The sequence below is a fragment of the Microcebus murinus genome, chromosome 5, assembly GCF_040939455.1.
Source record: "Microcebus murinus isolate Inina chromosome 5, M.murinus_Inina_mat1.0, whole genome shotgun sequence".
Classification (NCBI taxonomy): domain Eukaryota; kingdom Metazoa; phylum Chordata; class Mammalia; order Primates; family Cheirogaleidae; genus Microcebus; species Microcebus murinus.
The window spans coordinates 102046807-102062462 of record NC_134108.1 but is presented as its reverse complement, the minus strand read 5'-3'; the positions used below and the strand labels follow the sequence as shown (position 1 = coordinate 102062462).

At 36.1% G+C, this 15656-nt stretch overlaps 1 protein-coding gene across 3 annotated transcripts in view; it reads left to right on the top strand.

Annotated features, from left to right (window-relative positions):
- UBR2 (ubiquitin protein ligase E3 component n-recognin 2) overlaps positions 1-15656 on the top strand; it is a 133182-nt gene that overhangs the window by 22335 nt on the left and 95191 nt on the right. For all 3 annotated transcript variants that reach the window (XM_020287012.2, XM_020287010.2, XM_020287011.2), the window contains exons 3-4: positions 3616-3694; positions 5403-5516. In XM_020287012.2, the coding sequence (XP_020142601.1) occupies positions 3616-3694; positions 5403-5516 (193 nt within the window). The remainder of the gene's footprint in view (positions 1-3615; positions 3695-5402; positions 5517-15656) is intronic.

The following is a 15656-nucleotide window of genomic DNA, read 5'->3' as shown; positions in this document are numbered from 1 at the left end:
TCACCATTGTTTCTTAAAGCTGAATAGTACTCCATGGTATACATATACCACATTTTATTAATCCACTCATGTATTGATGGGCACTTGGGTTGTTTCCACAACTTTGCCATTGTGAACTGTGCTGCTATAAACATTCAAGTGCAGGTGTCTTTTTTGTAGAGTGTCATTTGATCTTTTGGGTAGATGCCCAGTAGTGGAATTGCTGGATCAAATGGTAGATCTACTTGTATCGCTTTACGCTATCTCTGTATTGCTTTCCACAGAGGTTGCACTAGTTTGCAGTCCCACCAGCAATGTAGGAGTGTTCCTATCTCTCCGCATCAACGCCAACATTTATTGTTTTGGGTCTTTTTGATAAAGGCCATTCTCACTGGAGATAAGTAATATCTCATTGCAGTTTTGATTTGCATTTCCCTGATGAGAGATGTTGAGCATTTTTTTCATATGTTTGTTGGCCATTGTTCTGTCATCTTTTGAAAAGTTTCTGTTCATGTCCTTTGTCTACTTTTTGATAGGGTTGTTTGATTTTTGCTGATTTTCCTGAGTTCTAAATAGATTCTAGTTATCAGCCCTTTATCAGATGTGTAGCATGCAAATATTTTCTCCCATTCTGTAGGTTATTTGCTCTTGTGATAGTTTCTTTGTCCAGAAGCTTTTTAATTTGATCAGGTCCCATTTATTTTGTTGTTGCTGTGATTGCCTTTGGGATTGTCTTCATAAATTCTTTGCCTAGGCCAGTGTCTACAAGAGTTTTTCCAACATTTTCCTCTAGAATTCTTACAGTTTCGTGCCTTAGGATTAAGTCTGTTATCCATTGTGAGTTGATTTTTGTGAGAGGTGAAAGGTATGGATCCTGTTTCAGTCTTCTACATGTGGCTGTTGAGTTTTCCCAGCACCATTTATTGTATAAGGATTTTTTTCCCCAGTGTATGTTTTTGGAGAGACAGTGCTTTCAATGTTTGATATTGACAAGCAATTATTATCTTCCAGACCAGTGTATACAAGGAACTCCTGCAAATAAACAAGATAAAGAAAGCAAGTCCCAGCAGGAAAATGTACAAAGAATATTAACAAGCAATTTAAAGAAAAGGAAACCCCAAAAGCAACAAGTCTATGAAGAGTTACTCAAGGATTAGCAATCAGAAATACAAATTAGAACAATAAGATATCATTTCATATATTAGGTTGACACACATTAGAAAATGATAATACCAAGTGCTGGTGAAGATGGAGGGCTATAAAAACCTTTGTGCATGTATGCATACAAGCTCAAGAGTAGACCTGCTGGGTCAAAGAAAGTTTCAAACAGATCTATAAGAGATCATTTACAGGGATGTTCATTGCAGCATTATTTGTGGTAGAAAGGCATTGGAGGTAATCCAGGTGTCCAGCACTGTAGTAGTGAAAATGTTTGAGATGCAACACTCAACACAGAACACTTTTCACACCAGATATGTGAGGGTTTTTTTCCCCCCACACAAGCAGTTCTCCAGTGGACACCAACTGGGTGTCCAATAATTTGATTAAATTCTGACACCACCTACCTGGAGATAGCATCAGATCCCACAGGTTGAGAACTTGGTTCTGTAAGACTGCTCTCCCCTTCATAAGCCAAATTGCAAGTAGTAAGTTGTTGCCTGTACTCCTTTTTTTTTTTTTTTTTTTGAGACAGAGTCTCACTTTGTTGCCCCAGCTAGAGTGCCGTGGAATCAGCCTAGCTCACAGCAACCTCAAACTCCTGGGCTCAAGCAATCCTACTGCCTTAGCCTCCTGAGTAGCTGGGACTACAGGCATGCACCACTATGCCTGGCTAATTTTTTCTATATATTTTTAGTTGGCCAATTAATTTCTTTCTATTTATGGTAGAGACGGGTTTTCACTCTTGCTCAGGCTGGTTTCAAACTCCTGACCTTGAGCGATCTGCCCGCCTCAGCCTCCCAGAGTACTGAGATTACAGGTGTGAGCCACCGCGCACGGCCAGTCACCTGTACTTCTGACCAACCAGCCATAAATTAGTGATTCCCATGACCCTTTCCTCAAGTTCAATTAATTTGCTAGAGCAGGTCACAGAACTCAGGGAAACACTTTATTTAAGTTTACCCATTTATTAAAGGATATTTATTACAAAGGATACAGATGAACCAACAGCCAGATAGAAGAGATGCATAGGACAAGGTTTGTGGGAAGGAGAACAGAGCTTTGATGCCCTCTCTGGGCACACCCCTCTCCAGGCACCTCTACTTGTTCAGAAATATGGAAGCCCTTCAAAACTAGTCCTCTTAGATTTTTGTGGAGATTTCATTACATAGACATGATTGCATCATTGTCCATTGCTGATCAGCTCAACCTTCAGCCCCTCCGTGTGGCTGAAAGTTTCAATCCTCTAATCACAAAGTTGGTTCCCTGGCATGATCTCTCATCCTGAGGGTATCCAGGAGCTCACCAGCCATCAGTCACTTTATTAGAACAAAAGACTCTTTTATCAGTTCAGTGTCTGGAACTAGGGTCAAAGACCATATATTAGCAAGATTCTCCTAGCATCTCTGTCTAGGGGTTTTAGGAGTTCTTTGTCAGAAATATTTAAGATATGATCTATAAATATTAATATATCTAACTGGCAGTGTGATAAAAGCAAATAAAACAATTGAGGGGCACTATAGCCAACTGTGGAATTCTTAATCTCCTGTTAGGATATCTCATGGGCCATATGTGTTGTGTAAATGTAGGGACCAGATGTAGGGACCTAATAAGGAGACCCATATCAGTTTGTGTGCTGAACACGTGGGACGTTTAATTTTCTCTTTTAGTTCTAATGTATTTATTTATTTATTTTAGAGTTGGAGTCTTGCTTTGTTACCCAGGCTGGAATGCAATGGTGTGATACTTCACTGTAGCCTGGAACTCCTGAACTTAAGCAGAGTGATTCTCCTCCCCCAGCCTCCTGAGTAGATAGGACTACAGGCATGCACCATCACATTCAGTTATTTTTTCTGAGAGATGAGGTTTTACTTCATTGCCCAGGATGGTCTTGAACCCCTAGCCTCAAGCGTTCCTCCCACCTTAGCCTCCCAAAGTACAGGAATTACAGGCATGAGCCACCATACCTGACCTAAAATGTAAATAGAAGTATACGTTCTGGTATTGTCTTCTTGCATCCCAGTTGATATTCTTGCCTTTCTGGGGGTGCATACATGTCACTTTGAAGACTGTTAGTCTCAAACACCTTTTTGGAGGTTGTTATTTGAAATCCTAAGAGATGAATCTTAAGAATTGTACATATTTTGAATCTATTCCATACATATCTCTGTGTTTTAATATATAATGTGATTTCTCCAAATTTGTGGAGAAATTTATCATTAAGTTAAAATTTACCATTCTACCAATACATGCCTTGAAAAACTCCGTAGTACACATCCATCATGACAAGCAGGTTCTTAAACTAATTTCATTGGTCAAAGATCTGACAGATCTTTGGGAATGATATTTCCTTTCTATTAACACCAAGAAACTTCACTATTCTGATTCTTCTAGGATGAGTTCCAATTTAAAATAGTCTGTTGTGAAATATATAGTTATTTTATGACACTCTGATTTTTTTTTTCTTTAACTTTACAGAGACTGTGCAGTTGATCCAACTTGTGTTTTATGCATGGAGTGCTTTTTGGGAAGTATTCACAGAGACCATCGATATAGGGTTAGTAATATTCAAATAATAACCATACTGAGTATTGAATTTTATACAAATTCTTTTCTATTTGAAACCCAAATATTTAACACTAAAATGGAGGGGAGTGGTTTAAAGAATGGGTTATTTAAATGCCGTTAAACATACGAAGACAGTGTAGAAATGAATTATGAGCCCAAACTTCCTGGAACGTATAGTTTAAAAGTGACAACACAGATATCAGCTCTTCCGTATTGGTTTTCAACTGGTTTGTTTTTGTTTTCCTATTTTTAAATGTTTATTAAAGAGGCATCTTCTACAGTGCAGGAAGGGACCCAACTCCAGCACATATGACCCGCCAATTTTATTAATTTTTCACTGCTATGATGCAGTCAGTACTATTCCAAAAATCACATATGTTTGTTTGCTTTTAAGTCAGGGATATACAGATAAAGGCAGGTTATTCCTAAGCTTGTCCGGGTTCTTCAACTGGAAATTGAAGGCAGACCATGAAAATTCAAAGGTTAGGGAACTATTGTTAGATGAAACTTTTCACTCTAATCATAAAATAGAATGGTAGAAAAGGAATATTTTATTTTTTTATTTTTTTATTTTGTTTTCATTTCTGATTTAATCAGGTAGAGAAGGAATATTTTAGTTAACTTGTTCTTAATTCAGGATCCCTGCTGAGTCAGAATTTTTCCTCCTGTTTTTTTTTTTATTCACTTTATCTAAGAATTGATAATAATGAACTAAAGAGCTATAAAATTGGGCTCCTTATATTCTTGTATGTTCTCTTTAGTCTCATAAATCAGTAAAGAGAAGCTCAGTTTCCTTTCAGCTGTTCTTCCTGTGTATGGGAACTGGAGCAAGTTATATAGGTGGGGTTGTTATTTTCCCAATGGTTGCCTACCCACGTTTCTTGACATATAGCTTTGCGTCCCCTGGGAAAAATTGTCATTTGTGGAGTTACATTAATTATATTGTGAGGAATAACACAAATATTTACTTTGGGCAGAATACATAATAGGACACATTCTAAAATTTGCTGCATCTAATGCCCATTTCTAAACTCTTATAGTATGTTAAGAAAAGAAGAATTTCTAGTCTACCCATTATTAACTAATAGGTTCTGTCATGCCAGATTTCTTGAATCATTGTCATATCTTAAGGAAATATGAATGATTCTACTTTTATATTTCCTGAGACCCTGTTAACTGTCCTTTTAGAGTGTGACTATTTAGAGAGTTTTAGAGAAGAAAAACAAACTGGAGCGCAATGGCATGACCATAGCTCGCTGCAGCCTCAAACTGCTGTGCTCATGTGATTCTCCTGCCTTATCCTCCTTGGTCACTGGAACTAGAGGCACATGCCCCACATCTAGCTAATTTTTAATTTTTGTTGTAGAGGGGGGTCTTGCTATGTTGCCCAGGCTGGTCTCAAACTCCTGGCGTCTAGCAGTCCTCCCACCTTGGCTTCTCAAAGTGCTGTGATTACAGGTATGAGCCACCATACCTAGCCTAAATAGCTCATTTTATTGTGAAATCGCTTAGATTAGTTTATAGGTTTATTTAAATTAAACTTTAAAACATTGAGAGGTTTAGCATTTTATTGAATTTTATCCCTCCAAAGAAACACCTAAGCAATGTTATTTTCCTTAGCACTTGATATTCTTATTTATTATCTCGTGGGCCTCAGTAAATACTTATTAACAAGATACTTTACAATTTTTTTCAAGATGACAACGTCAGGAGGTGGAGGTTTCTGTGACTGTGGTGACACGGAAGCTTGGAAGGAGGGTCCTTACTGTCAAAAACATGAACTTAACACCTCTGAAATTGAGGAAGAAGAGGTAAAAATATTTTCACAAAGTTGTTTTAAGGAAAGGCTGTTTAACCACAAGTTTGAAATATTTCCAGAAATAAGAATTAAGTTATAATGTGAGAGAAATAGGTAAGCAAATAGTCCTGCCACTATTAACACAAAGTGTACTTTAAAGTTCTTTACATTTTGTGGATGCTGTACCATTGCTAGTACAAACTTGAAATTTTGGAAATTTAGTTTAATTCAGATTTTTTATTATATTTGGTTGGGGTTTTGTTTTGTTTTACATATATACGGTTTTTTTAAAGTCTTAATTTATTATTGAAGGGATTATTTTCCTGTATGTGTAGTCCAGTTGACTAAGTTGGTTTTTGTATATCTGTGTTGTGACTAAGACTTTGTAGGCCAGATAACTTTCTTTTCTATTACCTTACATGGTAGCCAACCCATATCATTATCTCCTGGTTGATCCATGTCATTGAATACATGATGGGACCAAGTGTAGAGATGATAGCTCAAAACAAATTATCCCTACTCCAGCTGCAAATGTGTACTTCTTAAATTGTTGATCATGTATTATTTTTCTTTAAATGATATTTCTAATGAAAATAGTGGACTAGCATAAAATAAATGCTTGAATCTCTCCTGCTTTTTCAGACTTCAAAAACTTTCTCTATAAACTCACTTAACTATAATTATACAAAGGTAAAATCTTTTGATGATATACTCCAAGAGATTATTTTTGTTATTTTTAATTGACACATAATTGTGTATATTTATGGGGTATGGTGTGATAGTCCAATACATGTATATAATGTGCAATGATCAAATTAGGGTAATTAGCATATCAATCACATCTAACATTTATTTCTTTGTGTTGGAAACACTCAAAATCAAAATCCACTCAAACTGTATAGCAAATTGTTATTAATTATGGTCACCCTATAGTGCTATGAATTACTTGAACTTATTCCTCCCATCTAGCTGTAGTTCTATATCCAAATTAACCAACTTCTAGCTATTCTTGTTCTGCTCTTTGTGACAATCTGATGTTTGATTCAAGATCCTTCTTTCAGATTTTATTATTTTTAAATGGCAGGGAGGTATATACATTCAAAGTATAATGCTTCTGTATTGTTAGTAGGCCTGATACAGATTTGGAGCAAGTGGACATTAATAGTCCTTCCTGGTGCACATACCCTATATGTCTCAAATATTTTAACAGAATGACCAAGACTTTAGGTGTGGGACAAAGTCTTTTAGACTGTGGTCTACTGAGTTTTTCAGAGATCAAAATTTATACAAAATTATTCAGTGCTGTGGAAAACACATTCATCTGCTTTGTGCAAGTGCTCTGGAATTTGCTACAGGAAGATACCAAGTAGTCAGGGTTCTAGATATTTCCCTTTATATTGGAGCGGCTTCATTTTTATCTCTTATCTATTTGATTGGAATTCTATATGTAGAATATAAAACAAAGGTATATTTGAAAAAATTGTTTAGAAAAAGATTAAAAACCACTGGTATAAAACTTTAAGACTATGAGAGAAAATATTTGCAAATCATAGATCCAGTTAGGATCTGGTATCCAGAATGTGTATCTTACAACTCAAAAATAAAAAGACAAACAGCCCAATTTAAAAATGGGCAAAGGACTTCTCCAAAGATGATACATAAATGATAAATACATAGAAAGATATTCAACATCATTGATCATTAAGGAAATGCAGATTGAAACCACAATGAGATACCACTTCACGTTCACTGGGATGGCTATTAAAAAAAAAAAAGGAAAATAAGTGTTGGTGAAGATGTAGAGAAATTAGAACCCTTGTACTTTGCTGGTGGAAATGAAAAATGATTCAGTGCCGTGGAAAACAGTTTGGCTGCCCCTCAGAATGTTAAATGTAGTGTGTTTAACATGTTAAACATTACCATATGAGCCTATAGTTTCACTCTGCTGTATACCCAAAAGAATTTAAAACAGGCCAGGCACAGTGGCTTACACCTGTAACCCTAGCACTCTTGCAGCCTGAGGGGGGGGGGGGGATCACTTGAGGCCAGCAGTTTGAGGTTGCACTTCAGCCTGAGCAACATAGCAAGACCCTGTCTCTACAATAAACAGAAAACTTAGCCAGATGTGGTAGTGCATGCCCGTAGTCCCAGAGACTTGGGAGGCTGAGATAGGAGGATTGATTAAGCCCAGAAGTTTGTGTGAGCTACAATAACACCACTGCAATCTAGCCTGGGCAACAGAGTGAGACTCTGTCTTCCAGAAAAAAAAAGATATATATAAATACACACACACACACACACACACACACACACACACACACACACACACACACACACACACACACGCATATTATTCAGCCATAAAAGGGAATACTACAACATTTATGAACCTCTAAAACATTAGGCTAAGTGAAAAAAGCTAGATAAGAAAGGTTACATATTATATGATTCCATTTATATGAAATATCCATAATAGATAAATCTGTAGAGAGAGAACACAGATTGGTGGTTACCAGAGAATAGGGAAAAAGAAAATGGAGAGAAACTGCTTAACAGGGACGAGGTTTTAGTCTGGAGTGATGGAAATGTTTTGGAACTAGATGATAGTAATTGGACAACATTATGAATGTACTAAATACCACTGAACTGTAGTTCACTTTAAAATGCTTAATTTTATGTTCTGTGTATTTCCTATCAATTATTTGGGAAAAAAATACTTTAGGACTTCGGTTACCTTTTTAATCCTTGTGTTAGAGTAGAATTAAAATAGTTTTCTAAGAAAAAATTTTGAATTTGCCTACAGTTCTGTTGGCTTTATCCTCATACATTAGTGAGATAGCTATCAAATAGTCCAAGCTTTGGTTAATTTCCTGAATTTTAAGGACATGCCAATAAGTTCACATGCCTAGCTGAAATCATACAGTCCTGCCTGGAGAATATATACTCCAGGAACTTAACAGAAAATAAAGCCTCCACAAACTGCCATTTAATTTCCTATTTAAGAGTTCAGTTAAGAGAAATGAAGTCTTCAAGGATAAGATATTGAAGGATAGCATTCTGTTCAGCATCCCTGGTCCCACTAACTATCATAATTTTCTTGTTATACATTCAGCCTACATCTTTAGTAAAAGCTGGAGGAAACTTAATAATATACTTCTATAGGAATACTGTTTAGGAATGCCTCAGGTCTTCTCAACTCTTAGCATTTGAGGTGGGATGTTTCTTTGTTGTATAGGAACGTGGTTCAGCAAACCTGGCCAAATCTTACCTGCAACCTGTTTCTGTCTGGCACTACCATAACGAAGAATGGTTTTTCTACTTTTAAATATTTGGAAAAAACAACAGGATAGTATTTTGTAATGTGTGAAAATTATATGAATCCATATTTCAGTGTCCATAAAATTTGTTGTTTTCTTTTTTGGAGACAAAGTTTCACTCTATTGCCCTGGCTAGAGCACAGTGGTGTCATCATATCTCACTGTACCCTCAAACTTCTGGGCTCAAGCAATCCCTATCCTCCTGCCTTAACCTCCCAGGTAGCTAGGATTATAGGCACATGCCACCACATCCAGCTAATTTTTTTGGTTTTTTTAGAGACAGGATCTGGCTCTTGCTCAAGCTGGTTCTGAACTCCTGAGCTCAAGGGATCCCCCTGCCTCGGCCTCCTAGAGCACAGGGATTATAGGCATGAGCCACTGTGCGTGGCCTGTGTCCATAAAATTTTATTAGAACACATCCATGCTTAATTTTTTATATATGTTGTCTATAGTTGCTTTCCCACTATAATGGCAAAATTGAGTGGTTACAGCAGAGACAATATATAGCCTGCAAAGACTAAAACACCATCGGACTCTCCACAGAAAGTTTGTTGATCCCAGGTATAGGCTGTATTGTGTTTAGCATACTTGATTCCCACTCACTAAGTGGCAGTAGCATCTCCCACCACTATGACAACAAAAATGTCCAACCAGGTTTCCAAATGGCCCCTTGGGTGTGGGAGTAAGTAAGGAGGGTAGTAGGATATAGTATCTCTTCTAGTTGTGAACTAACACATACTATGTGTTGTCTCCTTTGTTGATATTTGTAGTAGTCCATAAGAAATTTCTCATAGGTCTCTACCTTAGGAAATGTTATGTTTTTCTTGATGTGAATCTCAGAACTGATTGTGTTTCCCTCTGTTGAGGCTTCTGGAAAAAGAGCCTAACGTTTGGAAACAGAGTCTATCTGTAGTAGCTCCATGGAAATTTATGTGATCTGAATTTATAAATAAATGTTGTCTTGACTGCAATTTATTTTCCTACCTTTATTTTCCTTTTACCTGCTTTGTACATGTATTTTTATACCACCCTACTAGATGTATTCTTTTAAGTTTTTTAAATTTTTTAGAGATGAGGGTCTTGCTATGTTTATCTAAGCTATTCTTTCATTCCTGAACTCAAGTGATCCTCCCTCTCAGCCCTCTGAGTAGCTGGGACTTAGATGTTTTCTTAAATTGCTGTCATTCCTTTTTGGAATGAAATTTAATTAAATAGCAAATTAACTGAACAACCTTAGTGAAGATTTTTATAATCTGAAGTTTTTACTTACAAATACTGCTCCTACCTCATTTGAATTCAGATCAGTAATTATTAATAGCTAGATATAATACTAAGTACTTTACTTAATCTCATTTATTAATAATTCTCAAAACAGCCTCATAAGATAGATACTGCTGTCACCAATATTTTATGGAAATTTGAGTTTTAGATTAAAACTTGACCCAAGTGTCCTTTGTAGTATTAATAAGTACTAGAACTGGGATTTAAACCTATGTAACCATTAGACTACAGTAATGAAACTTTTAATAGTACCTTATACTGGTTTTTAAAAACATTTTTAGCAGAATTTTTTAGATGAAATTCTGATACAGATTCTAATTCAATACAATATAATTCAAATTCTTAATACAATACAAATTCTAATACAAAAAATAAAACATTAAAATTGTATTGTTAATAGATTTACTATCATAAGTTGAAATGTATGTTGTTTACTTGTGAGAAAGTCAATTCATGAGGTAAGTGAGGTTGTTTTGGTGACTATGCAGCTTCTGGTTTATTTCTATATTTTTGGTTGGGTGGTATGGAGAAAATCCTCATTCACACCTTATTTGAATATGAGGACAGTTAAAAATCTTTATTATAATTCATGCTTACATTTACAATTCAAACATTACAAGAGTATATCACATACAAGGTAAAGTTCTCCAGAATTCCTACTGTCTTCTAAGATAACCATTGATAACCTTTTTAACAGCATGCCTTTCTTCTAGCTTGAAAGAAGAGTAAGGCAAAGTCAACTTACCAACAGATGAGTTACATTCTATAACATGTAATCATAGAACAGAACTTAAATTATTGTTAATAGTAGTAATAGATATTACAACATAGGATGTCATTTATTTACTTGTGCCAACTGATTTATGCCATGGTAAAAACACGTTGAGCATAAAGTGCCTTAGTCTTTCCTGGCATTTAATTTACCATCGTACATATTGTAGATTAGCACAAGCCTACCATCTCTTCACTGCAGAAATAAGTCTTTATAATCAGTGACACATTTAAGTTAAAATGTATGTACAAAAATAGCAGAAGAATTGGTATTCCTAGACTTGACTCAAACTGGGTTAATGTAACAGCAAAAATTCCCAGGTGGTGATCTCCAATATGTAATGTGTTTTTAAACTATTTATTCAAATAGAAAATATCTCTACTAGGCCCTGGGATTTGTAGAATAGAGTTTGGACACTGCTGGCTAGGATTCTCAAGAATTACTGGTTGTTTCTATCCCTGGACCATTAAATTTTTATAAACCCTATTTATCAAATTCTTCAATCCCTAAATGTTTTGTATTATGGGATGTACTTATAGGAAATGGAATAGCTATTTGGTGAGATAATACCACCAAGAAAGCTGAGGTTTTATCCTACTTTCTATTTTGGTGTAGCGTAAGGTTCATATTATTATTAATACCTACTCTTTTTTGAATCCCCACGAGGTACCAGTTATGTTCTTTTTGTGCACAGATGGTTTTATCATATTAATGACTTCTAAAGCCTCCATAACAAGTAGTAATGAACCTTGCTAGTAGAAAAAAAAATGTTGAGGGGACCTTAAAGCAACCTGTATGAGAAAAGTTACAGGTAAAAGGTGCTATGAAAATTTGAAAAATCTGCTTTTTACTGAGAAAAGTAAATTTGCCGCCTTAAGGCCCTAGACCCATGTCCTTTAAGAATCTTTGTCTTTTTTTTCCTCCATTCTTTTTTTTAAATATATTTTTTCAATGTTCTTCAATCCTCTGATCCATTCTTTTTTTATTCCACGTTCTCTCCACATTTGTTTTATATATTTATTTATTTCTTGGTTGTAGAATTTTATTATCCCCTTAGTAATTTTATTTCCAGGACCCTTTGCTTAAATGCAACATATTTCTTTTACCTTTATGAGCATGAAATCAAACTCTTTCAGAAGAATAGATATTTTTCTTCTTTTAGTTCCCAAAGTAGCATTTCCCAAGACATGCTGCACTGAATGCTGTTTCAACAGCCTATTCAAAGGAAATAATTTTGTATTCAAAGAAGTTTGAGAAGTACTGTGTTTCTTTAAAAAACTGAAATAGGTTTGTTTATTGCACAGTTTCTTAGAGCCCTTAACATCAAATATACATTTTGAATTTCTAAGATAAGCAAAATGGACCTTTTCAATTGCTAACCAGATCTCTGTATTATCTTTTTTTTTTTCCATTTTTTAATTTTTTATTTCAGCATATTATGGGGGTACAAATGTTAAGGTTACGAATATTGCCCATGCCCCCCCTTGAGTTAGAGCTTTAAGTGTGACCATCCCCCAGACGTTGCATATCTCACTTGTTATGTTTGTATATACTCATCCCCTCCTCCCCCTCCCACCTGCATGACACCCGATAAATGTTATTCCTATATGTCTACGTAGGTGTTGATCAGTTAATACCAATTTGCTGGTGAGTACATGTGGTGCTTGTTTTTCCATTCTTGAGATACTTCACTTAGTAGAATGGGTTCCAGCTCTAGCCAGGAAAATACAAGAGGTGCTATATCACCATTGTTTCTTAGAGCTGAATAGTACTCCATGGTATACATATACCACATTTTATTAATCCATTCATGTATTGGTGAGCACCTGGGTTGTTTTCACACCTTTACAGTTGTGAACTGTGCTGCTATAAACATTCAAGTGCAGGTGTCCCATTTGTATAGTGTCATTTGATCTTTGGGATAGATGCCCAGTAGTGGAATTGCTGGATCAAATGATAGATCGACTTGTATCACTTTAAGGTATCTCAATATTGCTTTCCACAGAGGTTGAACCAGTTTGCAGTCCCACTGCAGCGTAGGAGTGTTCCTATCTCTCCACATCTATGCCAACCTTTATTGTTTTGGGACTTTTTGATAAAGGCCATTCTTACTGGAGATAAGTGATATCTCATTGCAGTTTTGATTTGCATTTCCCTGATGATGAGAGATGTTGAGCATTTTTTCATATGTTTGTTGGCCTTTATTCTGTCTTCTTTTGAAAAATTTCTGTTCATGTCCTTTGCCCACTTTTTGATAGGATTGTTTGATTTTTTTTTCTTGCTGATTTTCCTGAGTTCTAAATAGATTCTAGTTATCAGCCCTTTATTGGATACGTGTAGCTTGTGAAAATTTTCTCCCATTCTGTGGGTTGTCTGTTTGCTCTCTTGACAGTTTCTTTGGCTGTGCAGAAGCTTTTTAATTTAATCAGGTCCCATTTATTTATTTTTGTTGTTGCTGTGATTGCCTTTGGGGTCTTCATAAATTCTTTGCCTAGGCCAATGCCTAAAGAGTATTTCCAGTGTTTTCCTCTAGAATTCTAATAGTTTCACACCTAAGGTTCAAGTCTCTTACCCAGCATGAGTTGATTTTTGTGAGAGGTGAAAGCTGTGGGTCCTGTTTCAGTCTTCTGCATGTGGCTATATAGTTTCCCCAGCACCGTTTATTGAATAAGGATTCTTTTCCCCAGTGTATGTTTTTGTCTGCCTTGTCGAAGATTAGTTGGCTATATGAGGATGGTTTTATATCTGGGTTCTCTGTTCTGTTCCACTGGTCAATGTCCCTGTTCTTGTGCCAGTACCAAGATTTTTTGATTACTGTAGCCTTGTAGTATAGTTTGAAATCTGGTAAATTGATACCTCCTATTTTGTTTTTATTGCCTAGGATTAATTTTGCTATACAGGGTCTTCTCTGGTTCCATACGAAGCGTAAAAGTATTTTTTCTAATCTGTGAAAAATGATGATGGTATTTTCATAGGAATTGCATTGACTCTGTAGGTCACTTTGAGTAGCATAGACATTTTAACAGTGTTGATTCTGCCGACCCATGAGCATGGTATATTCTTCCACTTGTTTACATCCTCTGCTATTTCTTTCTTCAGTGTTTCATAGTTCTCCCTGTAGAGGTCTTTTACCTCTTTGGTTAAATATATTCCTAGTTACTTTATTTTCTTTGTTACTATTTTGAAGTGAATTGGGTCTTTGATTTGGTTCTCACTTGTACTGTTGTTGGCGTATATGAATGCCTCTGATTTCTGTGTGTTGATTTTGTATCCTGAGACTTTACTAAATGCATTTATCAGTTCAAGGAGTCTCTTGGTTGAATCCTTGTGGTTTTCTAGGTATAATATCATGTCATCAGCAAAGAGTGAGAGTTTGATCTCTTCTGCTCCCATGTGGATGCCCTTAATTCCTCTCTCTCTCTGTCTCTCTCTCTCTCTCTCTCTCTCTCTCTCTGTCTCTCTCTCTCTCTCTGTCTGTCTCTCTCTCTCTGTCTCTGTCTCTCTCTTTCTCTGTCTCTGTCTCTCTCTTTCTCTGTCTCTGTCTCTCTCTTTCTCTGTCTCTCTCTCTGTCTCTCTCTCTCTGTCTCTCTGTCTCTCTCTGTCTCTCTCTCTGTCTCTCTCTCTGTCTCTCTCTCTCTCTCTCTCTCTCTCTCTCTCTCTCTCTCTCTCTCTCTCTCTCTCTCTCTCTCTCTCTCTCTCTCGTCTGATTGCTGTAGCAAGGACTTCCAGCACTATATTGAATAGAAGTGGAGATAGTGGGCAACTTTGTCTTGTTCCAGTTCTAAGTAGGAATGCTTTCAATTTTTCCCCATTCAGTATGATATTGGCTGTGGGTTTGTCATATATGGCTTGTATCATTTTTAGGTAAGCCCCGTCTATGCCTATTTTGTTGAGCTTTCTTATCATAAAAGGGTGTTGAATTTTGTCAAATGCTTTTTCTACGTCTATTGAGAGGATCTTTATTTTTGCTTCTGTTTATATGGTGAATTATATTTATAGATTTGCATATGTTGAACCATCCCTGCATCCCTGGGATGAAGCCCACTTTGTTGTGATGAATTATTTTCTTGACAAGCACCTGGATTTGATTGGCTAGGATTTTGTTGAGAATTTTTGCATCTATATTCATAAGGGATATTGGTCTGTAGTTTTCTTTTTTTGTTACATCCTTTCCTGATTTGGGTATCAGGGTTATGTTTGCTTCATAAAATGTGTTGGGGAGGATTCCATCCTTCTCAATGTTGTGGAATAATTTCTGCAGGATAGGCACCAGTTCTTCTTTGTAGGTGTGGTAAAATTCGGGTGTGAAACCATCTGGTCCAGGACTTTTCTTTTTAGGAAGGTTTTTTATTGCTGTTTCAATTTCAGTACTTGATATTGGTGTGTTCAGGAATTCTATTTCTTCCTGGTTGAGCCTAGGGAGGCTGTGTGTTTCTAAGAAATTGTCCATTTCCTCTACATTTTCCATTTTGTGTTCATAGAGGTTTTTGTAGTATTCATAAATTATATCTCCATGGCATCAGTTGTATTTCTCCTTTATTGTTTCTGATGGAGCGTATTAGAGATTTTTCTTTTTTGCATTTTGTTAGTCTAGCCAATGGTGTGTCAATTTTGTTTATTTTTTCAAAGAACCAACTTTTTTTTTTTTATTAATCTTCCATATAGTTTCCCTGTTGACAATTTTGTTTAGTTCTGATTTGATCTTGATGATTTCACTTCTTCTGCTGGGTTTGGGATTGGTCTGTTCTTTTTCCAGCTCTTTGAGATGATTCATTAGGTTGTC